The 14,934-nt window shown below is 39.7% G+C and overlaps 1 protein-coding gene across 1 annotated transcript in view; it reads left to right on the top strand.

Annotated features, from left to right (window-relative positions):
• tusc3 (tumor suppressor candidate 3) overlaps nucleotides 1-14,934 on the top strand; it is a 60,624-nt gene that overhangs the window by 23,362 nt on the left and 22,328 nt on the right. Inside the window, exons 3-6 of the mRNA XM_034540919.1 lie at nucleotides 4,861-4,978; nucleotides 8,386-8,526; nucleotides 10,910-11,050; nucleotides 11,406-11,495. Of these exons, the coding sequence (XP_034396810.1) occupies nucleotides 4,861-4,978; nucleotides 8,386-8,526; nucleotides 10,910-11,050; nucleotides 11,406-11,495 (490 nt within the window). The remainder of the gene's footprint in view (nucleotides 1-4,860; nucleotides 4,979-8,385; nucleotides 8,527-10,909; nucleotides 11,051-11,405; nucleotides 11,496-14,934) is intronic.

The following is a 14,934-nucleotide window of genomic DNA, read 5'->3' as shown; positions in this document are numbered from 1 at the left end:
AGCAAGCTTTAATTTGGATTTCTATTTACAAAACCAGACTTGCATCATGTTTGCAGCAGCACTGTGGCAGGGGCAGGCACTATCCCAAACTGCTAATACAAGATTAGAAGTTCGATTTAATTGTATTTTAAAGTGTATAGAAACAAACAACCTCCATTCCCTGACAATCCCAGTATTTCAGGACCATGGACAGCTCAACACACAGCACTGGCTTTCAAAAAGCGAGCTGCCTCTGTCCATGGTCCTGAAGCTATGTTGGATCGCAGTCATGGGGAACCAGTTCCTGGTTTCCTAAGATCATCCTGTATCAAATACTGGATTTGTGCTATTACTACACTGTTTTCTCTCTTATCTAAATGAAACCAAGACTGCAGCAGAATGAAGAGCAGTAGTTAAAGCAGGAGCAACGATACAATTGTTATTCAGGTATACTAGTGGATTTATTGGAAACATTTTTGTATGTGAAAATATGCACTCTACTCTCTACCTCATGCATGGGTGAAAATGTAGACAACATCCTATTTGGATTACCCACAGCATGCGGACAGAGGGAACCAAAGTTGTTCATTTTTGTAAAACATTTTTCAGGGTAATGTGAATTGCAGTCATCGCTGTCCTTTTTCAATTCTATGTTTCTTGCTTGCTTTGATTGGTTTTCAATGCATTTTTACTATTGATTTCCTTTTTGCGTGCATATTTATGCCCTGCTTTGTAACTGTGGTTGGACAGAGTTGAAATTAAAGACATTGGGTAGTCTGCTGTGATTTTTCCCACAAATCACTCTCTATTATTATAATTATTACTGTTATTATTACTTTGTATTATTACTTTGTATTATTATTTGGGAAACCAAGGTTTGAGTTGTTTATATATTTTAAAAAATAGACTGCTGTGGAAACCGGCTTGACTAATGTTGCGTAATTGACGAGCAGTCTGGTCTCGAGGAATGTATGACTGCTCGATGCTGTATAGTAAGTCCGGAGCACCTTTTGTCTGTACTATAAACCAGGTAGTTGACCCATGTCCTAGTGTCATAGGCGACGCCAATCCACCTTCTGCATCCTGACCCATCAAATCAGTCACACTTGTACTTAATCAGCCACTTGATTAGATACGTTATCACTCATGGGAGCCCCCCTCATCACCTCTCTCTCTCTCTCTCTCTCTTTGTATGCCTATGCACCAGCAACAGCTGTGACCAGAGGCATTATGTCCTAAAGTCAGTCTGTTCATCCGTTCCGGTCCATTCTCGAGACGGTGAAATCTGAGCAACGCCTTGAGCGGTTTTCTGTAAATTGTGGCCCAAGCGACCGCTTGGATTCAAGGATGTACTAATTAAGATTTGCTGGTCAAGGGTCACTGTCCTGGGTCAAATGACCTGACAGAGCATTTGGGATGTTAATTGTGAAAATGTCACACACATGTCTGACAGGATAAAATGATGAAGTGATGACATTTTGGACAGCGATGGATTTTTTTTTTTTTTAAGAATGGAAGGATGTTCACATTATCGTCACAGTCGTAACACACAGACAAATAAAGTCTCTTTTTAATTTATCTGCCAATGCCATGTTTTTATATTAAAATTTGCTTTCTTGGTATAACAATAATATCATACACGACGCACACAAATGCACGCTCGCACACGCACACATGCGTTCCTGGTTTATCTATTTGTTCAGAAGCAATTTCTCTCCCTCCCAACAATATATTATACTCCTCATGTATATACAATTTTCAGATGCAATGATTATTGTCAGTCCACTCTCATGCACCCTTATTCCTTTGTTTGATTCCTTTTCTGTTTTTCTTCCCATCTGATACTTCTCCTGCTTTTGTCCATCAGCTAGTTTTTTTTTTTTTCCGTCTCTCCTAATTGTGCCAATTTGATGGAAAAACATAAAGTCTATTGTCAATAATTCAATTACTTGTGGTAGCCTGAGGTGCACATTTCTTTTATTTTTTTTGCAGGACTTTTAATTCAAACCGACCATTTGTACTATCACGATTGATGCCTTATTCCTACTGTTTATTGGATGCATACAGTTTAAAGATGCAGTAATTTACAGAACATACAGGATGTGCATTATTCTCTCGAAGCGCTGCTGTTGTCTTAAACCAGCTTCACCCCTCACTTCCTGAACCTGTCGAGAGACAGCAGTCGACTTCCTCTCGCAGAGATCTGAAGAGCTGCTGTCAGTCGAGGGCTTCCACCCTGTACCACCACAACACTGTCTCCATGGCAACAAGTACCCTCAGACCTATATGAAATGCATATGATGGAAGCAGCGTGGTGTGTCTCTGTGTACTATTAAAGTGATGTAGAGTGAAGAGACGCAGGAAGAAAGTCAGAGGATAAACAAGGTAGGTACACAAGCTGCTCCACCAAAATGCCGTTTGCATTTTCTTCTCATGTTGGCTAAATATAACTTTTTTAATTATCTTGTGTTTAAACAGGATTTCTCTATATGTTTTTTTCTTTTTCTTCCTTTCATTTTTCTGAAAAAAATGTCTTTGCGGCCTCAGGCTGGAGGGTTAGTCAAGATGTTCTCTCCAGTCCTAAACCTTCTGATTGCACTCTGCATGCATTCAGAGGAGAGTACAGACCCCTACACATACACCAGTGTGCATGCAGCCTGTAATTACATGCTGTTACGTTGGCGGCCCCACAACGTGTCAGTCAGGCGGCCGTTCGCTGCAGCACTTCCAGTAATCACTCAGAAATACAAGTTTTACACACACAGATGTGGCAGGAAAGTTAAGTTTCAACCTGAACCCGGTTCAATTTCTGTGAAGTGTACTCGTCGTACAGCAAGATGTAAGACACTGATTGTCTCTTCACTCCTTTTATACACAGCCTCTTTCTCTCTCTCTCTCTCTCTCTTCCTCTACCCCTCTCTCCATTTCCCAGGCATTCTCTAATTATCACCACGATAGCATCTCATCTTTAGAAAAAGAGGAAGAGTTTTAACGGATGGATGTTAGATGGTGACCTGAGTGACCTTGAGAGGACTAGCGGGGCAGTGAAAAGACAGCTAATCACTGAGGTCCTCAGACCTGCGTCACTCTTCAGCTTTTCCCCAGTTCCGTAGTAGATAGTTATTTTAACTTTAATTTGTAAGCATATCGATGGCTAGTATTTTTACATAAGAGATGAATTGAGCTTGTATTGAAATGGTCCCGTGGCCATAAGGGGGTGCAGAAAAAGACATCCGCAGCAGTACAGAGACTCAGAGGGTACCTAACCCTTATCGAAGAGTTTTCTGCTGGAGAAAAGACAGAAAACAGGCTTCTCTTTCACCGGGAAGGTGGCAACTCTACATAGTTCTTTATTTACTAATCTATAGGTTAGTTTCTGTGGGGCCAACATGTTTTGACTTGTGTGATGCTGGATCGTTGTTGCTTAGTAACGGCTAACAAGAAAACTAGAGTTACTTTTATGAAATATAGGAGCCTAGGTGCCGTGGAAGTCTTTACATGAGTGTGTTCTCTTGGTATGTTTTTTAAAAGGCAAGTAAAAGGGAGCACTCTTTACTTCTCCCTTTGCTTGTTTAATGATTCACTTTTTAAAAATAGATTTCACTGTGTCTTCTTCACCGTAGCAGAGAAAGTGAATATTCGGAAATGGACATAAACATCTGCTGTGATGTGATGTGACCGATAAGGATACTTTTAAGTGGTTGGTTGTCATGCTCACAAAGATAAGATGGTACACAAATTAACAAAATAAAAACTTTTAACATCACATTGTCTTTTAAGATGTTTTCCCATTCAACACAAACCCAAGTTTGTTCGTTGAAGATCACATAGTGGAGAACGGTTGGTTTTGGGAAACACACTTAGAGCAAAAGTTACGTTTATTACAGTATATAGAGTAAGTGCCGGACATCATGTTGAGCAAATTTGCATGTACGAATAAAAACGGTGAAAGTTCCACATCTTGCCCTTTAAATAATCAAGTAATGTTGAATAAAAAAAACACAATCCAGATAATATTTTTACTTCACTGCTGTAAAACACCCAGGTACACATGCTTGTGACTTATGCTGAAAGATGCAAACAACTCAACATCTTACATTCTCACTATATATATATTTATTTTATATTTTAATATTTTAAATTTTTATTTTGCTAGATTTGTATATGAGGATATTTCTTAATAAAAGGAAAAACTTCTGAAAAAAAAACAACTTTCATCATTAGCACAGTTGTCAGAAGGTAAATAAAGAAACAAATAAATAAACAACATTGACTCTTAGGACAGTTAAAACCATATCTCAGTGACACGTTGACAACGCCAGCAAATTGGTGTTTACAGATGAGAGGGAGGGAAGAGCGATGAGCCCCACTGTCCTCACTGCCGGCCTGATTTTCAACTTCATCTCCGCTGACTTTCTGAAATGGTAGACACTTCAAAGAGACTTAACATTAGCCGCAAAGATAACAATGTAACACCACCCGCACATAACACATCCTGACAGACAATTTCCTAACTAATTAAAACCAGCACAAGAGGCGGTTGACATAAGACACTCTTTAGCGGATGGAGAGAGACATATGTCAGAGACATGGGAGAGAGAGATAATAGAAAGAGGTTGGCTGCCTCTTGGCGTTTTAGTGTTTATTTTGTCATGTAGGAGGACAAGGTGATAAACTGGACTGGCCATGGCTGGTAAAAAATAACATCTTCATTAGGCTGCATGTCAACATAAATGGAGTAAAATGACAAAGGAAGAGAGGAATGAAAATGTCTCTTCCAATGTCATGTTGGCCACTGTTGGATGAAGGATCTGGTGTCCACTTTCCGTCTCTTACTCCTTTCATCTCTCACGTTTCTTTGTTTCTCCCTCTCTCTCATAGGCAAGCGAATGAGGAGTACCAGGTCCTGGCAAACTCGTGGCGTTACTCATCTGCATTTTCCAACAAGCTCTTCTTCACGGTAGTGGACTACGATGAGGGAGCGGATGTTTTCCAACAGGTAAGTCGTTTGATCACTTACAAATGTATTTACCCAAACCCACTGCAAGTTGCACTTTGTAACCTTTTTTCACCCTCCAACCCCTCCCTCATCCCTCTTGCTTGCACATAACGCCCCTCTTTTGTTCTCTAACATTATGTTGGTCCCTCATCATCACCCAACTCATGGCTTTAATGAAACACATTCCCACAGGAGTGTGGAAGCCACTGAATACAACACTGTCCCTTGTTACTTGTTGTTTAAAGTCTGCTGGTTTGTTTCTTTTTGTGTTTATGTGACGAAACTTCAAGGCCGAGGAAAACATATTTGACACCAAAGGTTAATTATTGTCAGTATAGGATTATTTTTATCATTGAATTTACCCGAATGCTGTAGGTAATCTCCTCTCTGCTGCAGGCTGTAGGTAGTAAAAATGTTGGTTTCTCTGGGTGAGAAAACAAATGAGAACAGAAAACTCACTGTGAAATGTGGCTTCTCTCTGCCTCCACCAATCTCTCCCCCCCATTCACACCATGGTGAACTGGTGTCGGACAAAGAAAGACAGTTTGCTGCCACATATGGCCGACTGTCCCTCCCTTTTATGTCTGTTAATTAGTGGCTGCTTCAGCAATAGTTCAGCTTATAACAAACAGAAACCCTCATAGAAAAGGGCAAAAAGTACACGCACACAAAGCACATACAGAAAGACGCGATGACACAAAACATCTTGCAAAGGCAGACAAACATACAAGGACACACACACAAAGGGCACGAACAAACAAAACCGTACATACACTGGGAGACTATTTCTACACACTGAAATAGCCCAGTGTGATGTGGACAACACACGCATGGGCACACCTATATAGAAGGACAAACAAGCCAGCACAATGCTAACTAAATGCAAACAACTCATAATATACACACCACTCTCAAGCAGAGCTGCTTTCATTTCACACACAAGAAGCTTTTATTTACCTTGTCTTTTGACTTTTGTGTCCCTGAACTCAACAAAGTTACAATAAACAAAATGTAATGTTTTGAAAGAATTGGTCCAAGGTTTCAAATCTGGTTCATTTATTGGTATTCTCTTCTAATTTAGTATATAGAAAAATGTAGAAAGTTAGATTTGTATAGGCACTCATACTTGTTTTGTATTTTTCCAGCTTTTTATATTGGGTAGTTTTATCCTACTTTGTCATTAACTAGAACTTACTATGTACCTGTTAATTGTATTGGACCGTAGATGTGGTCCACGGTGATGAACATGATCAATGACTGAATTAAAACCCATCTACAATAATTATAATACATCACTATTGCTTTAAACAGTGTTAAATATCCTGAAGACAGCATTTTATTTGATTTTACTTTCGATCCAATGGCTTCTAAAGGTGGACAAGAGGACACAGATTACAGACTCTGCTGTTCGCTGACGTTGATGCTCTCCAGGAGATTTTGACAGGGAGGCAGAGAGGTTGTCACTTTGTATAATTATTGTGGATATACAATAATTTGTGTTGTGTTCTACCTGTCAAACCTAAATGTCTGGGCTCTCCCACAAATCGGATGGACAAAGACAAAAATAAGAGGTTTATTTAAAATACTGCTATTTCTTTGTACTGCGGTATCAAAGTATTATTCACTTTAGACAGTTTTTTTTCTCAGGTGTGACTTCTCGGATATCAGAAATGTTAGATAAAATGGCTGCTGTCTGCGAGCACTTTTTTTTACCTAAATACAGAACAAGATACAAAATACAGAGGTAAATTCCCAGTGGTCCTTTTTAATCCTACACTTTATACTCTTTAAATAGATGTGCTCATTTAGAAATAGCCTTGTTTTGCTTCCTTTACTTTTATCTTGATTTATTTTAGACAAAGAAATGCAGTGAAGGCAGCATGGTACCACATGGTCCTTTTAATATATATTGATCTTTTTCTTCCTACTTTTTTCTTTGTCCTTTTTCCTTTTTATTGATTTAATTGTTAAACTTTCTTGCATCTTCTTTAATGCTTTTTTCAAATAGGCTCGTGAAGTTTAATTGAAAGTTAATTACATTCCCAGCCTCATTCGCTGTCCTCTTAATATTTGCATGTGTGTTAGCACGAATGCACACTTTTTTATTTGAATTCACAGACATGTATGTCTGTATGTTTCCATGTTCTCACATTTATATGCGTACGTTTGCATGCACACATGCATCTAATCCATATTTACATGTTACAAGGTTGGCTACTCTCTAACAAAGCTCCAAGCTAACAGAGATAAACAACTTGCAACTATCCTTTCCTTTCTGTCTTCTTCCTTTTATCATTTCCATAATTCTCTACTCCTCCATTTTCCCCCGGGTGTCTTGGTGAAAACGGGAGAACAACTAGTTGTCTTTATTTAGCTGTGTGTCTGAGTAGAAGAGGAACAACAGGTGACGCAGTAATGCAATTGTACAGAAGAATATATTTGTTTGCAAGTGTAGAATTATTGGAGATGTCTCTGCTTTTCAATTATTAGCTGTGATAGCAAACATATCCCCATTTACTGTCACGTAATTGCGTCAAAAACACAAAGAAGCATAGGACATGATTGCAAAGCAATAGCCTGATGTCGTTTCTTATGTCTAATGATCTTTGAGGGTTATTTTCTTTGTCACCACTCTTATGCTGAGCCTTTTGATATACAACCAGGACCCAATAGTTATATTGCAGACAAATGCAGCTGCATAGCGCAACTATATAGCCAGTCAGACATTGGTAGGATGTTTTTAACAACTAAATAACTCTGCATAATAAAAGATCCATATAATAATTCATATATATTTGTGCACTCCTAATTTGTAGTTGTAGATGCCACTTTGGGCATCACTCACTAACAAAGCTGTGTGTGTTTGTTGTGTTAGTTCTAGGCTTGCAATACTGTAACATTGCTGGAATGCACACTGTGTCAACATTTATGTCACAGCTGGGTTATACTTTTGTTCATTGCGTTGTTAGCTGGCTGCTGAATGTTCTAAGAAGTTATACAGAAATGCAAATATGACTGTTAGGCAGGCAGCAAGGGAATTGCATCATTCCAAGCGTGAAGTAATAAATGCATACTTTCTTGTATGAAAACAGTTGTTTATTCCGCCGGTTGAAATATAAACAAATACTCTGAATGAAAATGAAATTCTTACATACAGGCACTACTTACATAGAAAAAAATAGCAAGCCCAGAAAATATCAGGCATTCCTCTGAAAGACAAAGAAACCTGACATAAGATGCTAATCAGTCAAGAGGTGAACCTATGATACAAGCCCCGATCAATCGGTTGATGAAGATATGATAAGAGATGGTGTATCTTTACCTTTTGATGGTGCTTAGTGTGTTGGACAATTCAGAGATGACATTAACGTGACATGCCGCACCCTCTTTTTCCTCTTTCTCTCTAGTTGAACATGAACAGTGCTCCCACCTTCATGCATTTCCCGGCAAAGGGAAAGCCCAAGAGAGCGGATACGTTTGACCTGCAAAGGATTGGCTTTGCTTCAGAGCAGCTGGCCAAGTGGATTGCGGACCGCACAGATGTGCAGGTACCACACACACATTCACACAGGCACATTTGCAAGAAACGATGCACTGATTTGCAAAAAAAACATGTACGGTTGGAACTCACAACCCCAATATATTTCATGTGTGCATATTGATTTGAACTATTGTCGATCTCAAAAAGATATTCCTGAAGTTGTTCTCCAAAGAATAACAAGGTTCAACATTAACCTCTGTGGCTGAGGTTAATGTGCGGCCGGAGAAGGGGCGTGGCTTATCTCTGTGGAAACAGTTATAATTTCCGCCATCCACCATGGAAGAAATAACCACTATTTCTGCTTTATACTTAGCTGTGTGTAGGTGTTTAATCAATATGTATGTATGTATCTGGCAATCTGGGCATGCATCTTTATCCATTATCAAGAATAAGAGTGACTTCATTTGTGTGCTTTTTTTGGGTCTGTTAAATTATTGTTTCATCTTTCTGACCAGTCCTAATAGATAAATATGTACATTGCTTTTACAAATCATAATATTGATCCTTGACAGTTCCACTGACTGTCAAGAATCAGTATTTAAAAACATTAAATGAATGCCAAAATAATAAAAAATAGATACAGTCTTGTTCTTCGCCTTTTGCGCCTCAAATGAACTGCATCAGATTGTGCTTGGAGGTGGTTAGACACCCACCTTTTAAGGTGGTCCTGGTAGGGTTGGGTAGTCAATGACACCGTTTTGACAGCTTTAATACAGCCCTTAAAGGTAACTTCACCAAGTTTCAACATCAAAGTCTGTTTACAGGCCTTGGGGAGTGCTGCTGCATGTTATGGGAGTGCAATGCTAAATCTGTGGAGTACTGTTTTAAAAAACCTCTCCAAACGGGCAAACCAATTGGTGCTTTTTTTCGTTGTTGCACCAAACTGGTAGGTCTGAAGGCATCCTTGGTCTTCATGAGGGCAGATACAATGTTGACCATGTCATAGGAACACTGTGTATCACAGGAGGGAGTTAGACGCTTAAGTTGCTGGCACCCGAGGGATCAAACCTTTGACCGTCAGACTACAATTTATTCCTCCCTGCCAGCCAAGTTCCGGCAGACAGGGTCCAGGCTTCCTTATGATGGATCTGGATTCAAAAAGCAGCTTTTTAGTGAAGGCGGTGGGGAGCACTTACACAAAGTGCTAGCTTTCAGGCACTTCAATGCGACTTAACCATATGAAATAAGATCAGAACAGAAAAAGAAAAAAAATGACAGTTATTAAATATAATTTGTGTGATGAGGAACTCAAATATAACTGGGATGAAAAGTCAGCGTTGTGGTACATGTGGTTTCTATAAGGGGTGTCGAAATTTTGATTCTAATGCGAACATCGATCGCAGTGAGCTTTCTATTTCAACCTTTGAAGTCAAAAAGCAGGATTGGCAAATCGTGCAGAAAATGTACAGACGGCAGCAGCCAATGGAGCTTCTTCTGTTCTGCAAAATAAATCTTTACAGAGATAAAACTCTGAATGACTTCATTACGCACATTGACATACACATTATTCAAGCTCATTGTATTTTTAAATGTTTTTCTTCAACTACAATTTAAAAACTTAAAAATAACTAAAAGTAAGTGTTTGGTATTGATTCATTATAAATAGGCCTGTTTTATGTTTAGTGCAACATCATTTAAAATTAAGTCTATAATGAACACAAACAAAGGGAAAGATTGTGCCACTGCATGTTCCTTGTATTTGGAGGAGATGCATCTTTACATGTCTCACAGCCTTATATTTTCTCATACACATATACTAAGTCTCAGGCTGCTCGTACAGTATGTGGCAGACACTTTTACCAAATCTCCTTTTCTGCCTCATGAAGTTTTTATTCAGTAACACTTAGCCGGCAGCAGATGGTACACATTTCCATCGGTGACATAATGGGTGTTGGTGACACACATGTGTTCTGTCTATTGGACCGTTTTACTCTTGCATCTGTTCATAGCAAACACAGCATGTTGGCAGTTTGGCTTCGTGGCCTCACGCACACAAGACTGAAAGAGAGAGAGACCGTGAGAAACATACACAAGTAACACAACAAAAGGTTGTCATATCATTTCCTGGACAATGGTGGTTTAATTAATACAAAAGAATATTGCTGAAAAAACGTTTTACATTTATTTGACTGTTTTACTATCATTAGTTAGTAACTTCTTAAAATGTTGTTTCTCTTCATTTTCGATTAAACACAGTGCGGTTGGAGAATATTTTTTTTTGTTTTGAAATTTTCTTTTAAAACCAGTATATTAAAGTTATTATCGAGCCAAAAAAACATGAATGGAGGATCACTCCACTGAGATAATCAAATATAAGTCTACATTTGGACAGTGATATGTACAGTAATTGAAGAAATGTATATTCTCCTCATCTCTCTCCGTCCCTCCAGATCCGTGTCTTCCGTCCTCCAAATTATTCAGGCACTATTGCTTTGGCTCTGTTGGTGTCACTAGTTGGCGGTCTGTTGTATCTGAGGAGGAACAACTTGGAATTCATATACAACAAGACTGGATGGGCTATGGCTGCACTGGTAGGACGCACAAACACACACACACACACACACACACAAACATCATGGGTTTTAGGTGGGAACCTTTTAAGAAGTGAGAAGTTAAATACTGTAAATGGTCTTCCAAAACTGTCCTCCTTTACAAGCCAGGGACATACTGTGAGTCTGTAAGTGAAGCTGCTCTGGAAACCAATTGAGTGGAGTAATCTCACCTAATTAATAGAATGATCTGCCTGTTGTAACAACACTTATGTCTCAGTCATAGACATCAATTTCACAAACTCAGTTAAAATTCCGGATGATGTTACAAGTTGTTCATGCTTAATTCACACACTCTCCTGTCTGTCTGTGTTATCTCTCTCTCCCGCTGTGATAGTGTGTAGTGTTCGCGATGACATCCGGTCAGATGTGGAATCACATCAGAGGTCCTCCCTACGCCCACAAAAATCCCCAGAATGGACAAGTGGTGAGTCACATCCTTCTATCCATGTTTTCTCTCTCTCATTCCTTCTTTCTGTCCTTCAGCCAACCTCCCATCTTTGTTGTCCTCTTTTTACCCCCCCCCCCCCCCCCCCCTTTATGTTTCTTTCTTTCTTGCTGTCCTCCTTTCTTTCTTCCTATCATTCTTTTTTCTTCTTTACAATTGGTTTGTGCGTTTTCAGAAAAAGCTATTGAAAGGGTTCAAATGAATCAGTTTTACAGTGTGGATAGTATGAGAGCAACGGTAGGAACATCTGTAAGGCTCTTGGCCCCAAGTAAGACACACTGTACCATCACCACCTGCAAACAGTTCACTGCTGTGTGTGCGACTGGACATCTGGGAGCAGTCATTGTGTGTTAATAATCACCTTATAGACATGTCAGAGTCATCTTGAAACCAAGCAGAGAAAGATGGAGGGGCTGATAAAGTTTCTGTCGGTCTTTAATTATTTGTCTTCTTCTTCTTGCCTTTCTTTCTGTCTGTCTTCGCTCTGTCTTTCTTTCTGCTGGTCATTTAGGTTTGCTCACTCACGTGTGAAATTGAAATAACAATTCGAGAAAAAATCTGCGAGGAGGAGGGAGAGAAGGCGATGGGACGAGCGAGAGGGGGATAGAGGAGAGAGGAATAGGGTGGAGTTTTGCCATAAAGAAACATGATTATGTGTCTCCAATAGTATGTTGTCTGATAAGTTACATGCGCATGTGCACACACACTCAAACAAACCCTTCCACGGTGAGTGATGCATGGGTCGTAAGGAAAGTCATCTCGGCTCATGCAGAGACTGAAATAGATTGGTATTCCATGTAGAAGTCACAAATACACAAACACACAATAGAGTCAAAAGAAAAGAACAACACACAAAAGCATTACATCCCCACTTGCCCCTTCTCCAATCCTCTATTCCATACGGCTTTCTTCCTCTCTCTTGTCCTCTCTATTTGTCAGGCTCTGTTGGCTCTCTGTCATTTTTCAGTCTGTTTGACAACAAATAGGTTACACCCTCATTCTATGTAGCTCCCAGCCTTCGCCCCATCTCTCTCATCCCCTGGTACTTCCCTATCTCTCTACTCCTCTCTCTCTGCCACCTTTTTGCTTCTGATCCACTTTTATTCTGCCAGGAGAAACATTTAGAGGCAAAAATGCTGATGTTGTTGGAGATAGATATTAAGAGTACTTAAATCCTAATAAAAATGCATGCACTTACATCATACAAAAACACAAAGAATACCAATCACACTCTTCATACTAAATCTGAGAAAGTCCTTCTTTCTCCTTCAATCTGCTCACCCGTTCTCTCCCTTTGTTTCCCTCCCACTGCTTCCCATTCTATGCCCTCCCTTCTTCCTCTCACTTTTACACCCCTGTGTATCTGTATACCATGTTATAGTCTGTTATAGTGCATTCCGCTGCTTTCCTTCCTGCATGATGCTTCTGTTCTCTCTTCTCCTTGGCTTAGGATAAGCTGAGCAATGAGAGCGCCATTAAAGCTTTTAACACAGCGAAGTGTCGAAACAGCATTTTAGATAAAGAGGGAATTCATTTTCTCTCAACTGTGGGGAGCAATTGCTATAGGCATCTGACTCAAATGCAAAGGTGAGCAGGTCATAAAAGATTTATTACTGAGCATGCAGAAAACAAATTATACCAGTTAGGAGTAGAACGGATGAAAAGACTACTAGTCTACCCCGAAAGTTAAGGTTTTAGAGAAAGTTAAGGTTTTTAGAGAAAACAACCAAAGCCGTTTCTCAAAAAAATGCGTAGGTAAAATAAAGCGTGCGATGGACAGGTGGTTTGGTGCGGTGTGCGGCGAACCTGACCGGTCTGGTGAAGAGGGAGCTGAGCCTTAAGGCAAAGCTCTCAATTTACCAATCCATCTACGTTGCGACCCTCACCTATGGTCCTGAGCTTTGGGTAGTGACTGAAAGAATTAGATTGTGGATACATACAGACAAAATGTGTCTCCTGGACGCCGATTGCATTTGCATCCGTAGTGCATATGTCAAGATTATAAAAGACATACCCTCCCATATGCGAATACAATCCAATACATACATTTCCGTTAACGTCAACAAAAATTGAACATTATGAGTTTGTAAAGATAGATGTTGTGGCAAAGCTGTCGTATTGGATTGCATTAGATTGTACCGGTGTACATAACGGGGCCACTGAGTGTATGTTATCCTATTAGGAGAAACTACAGTTTGCAAACCCATTGAGGGCCGGCTTTATTATGCTATAACTTCCTGTTAAGCCCCCTACAGGCCCATCCTCCTAGGCCTTATAGCCTAACCGTAATCATTCCTCTTTAGCAGCACTAGCCTTATTGATAACCCTAGTGACTTACATGCGTTATTTAACCCAACCACATTTTATTCATCTTGCAGGCAAGATTGCTTTTGTGTAGCCACTCAACCAAAGTAGCTGCAGAGATAGCCTCTTTAGATCTTCTGTACATGGCCGTCATCTCTGTCTTATGTCCTCTGTTCACACCTTTTCCACCTTTGCCCTCCTTCCTATGCTTTAAATCCTTATATTCACTCTCCGTAAATAGCTTGAACTGGGCAGATGATATTAAATAGATACCAGCCTTATCTGTGCTGTTCTACTTCCTTCCTCTTTTCGTGTTACTTCCTCTCACCTCCCTCTCTAATCTCACACTCTCCTCCTCCCTCTCTCTCTCTCTCTCTCTCTCTCTCTCTCTCTCCAGACGTAGTAATTCCTTTAAAATGATGAGCGAGTGAGGCCAGGTAGACTATATTGAAAGGATTTGTCAACTGATGAATGGTACAACGAAGCAGATGAAATTGTAGTGAGCGTCTCACTGTGCAGTCAAGAAAATACTGCTCGCTCATTTTTGCTCAGACACTTCCAAAAAGGACATAGATACAGTTGTGCTTTAACACACATATGCACATGGGCCATGTCTACATACACAGTAACTACATACATGCACACACAAAACTCAAACATATGACAAACCCACTCAAAATGCTACAAACAGTCCTGTACACAAAAAAAAGAAGAACAATTCAAATGTCTCGCACACGGCTGAAATGCTGTTGAGACACACGTCAGAAGGGAGAGGAGAAGTTTAAAGAGGAGTCAGGGAAAGAAGGTAAAGGTAAGGCGTTTTCTTGAGTTTTTCATGGTAAAGGTTTTGTATGAGTATTGTCTTGAACAAGTTATAATAATAACAAACTGTCTCAGCCTAAAGGGAAGCATGTGGTACTTTTTAAAGCATTTCTTTGGTTTTTACTATGACTAACCACTTACATATTTCCACACTATTAGCTGATGACATTATCATATTTCCAGCTGTTTACACATGATTGGTTGTTGGCAGCAGCGGTGTACTTTATTGCTAATCTTTCATATAAAAACAAAACAAAACAGCTCTCACTTTTATTGGCTCTCTGTAAATATT

This window comes from Cyclopterus lumpus, chromosome 1 (assembly GCF_009769545.1).
Source record: "Cyclopterus lumpus isolate fCycLum1 chromosome 1, fCycLum1.pri, whole genome shotgun sequence".
In the NCBI taxonomy this organism is placed as follows: Eukaryota; Metazoa; Chordata; class Actinopteri; order Perciformes; family Cyclopteridae; genus Cyclopterus; species Cyclopterus lumpus.
The sequence above is the reverse complement of the archived record's forward strand: the minus strand, read 5'-3'. Positions and strand labels throughout refer to the sequence as shown.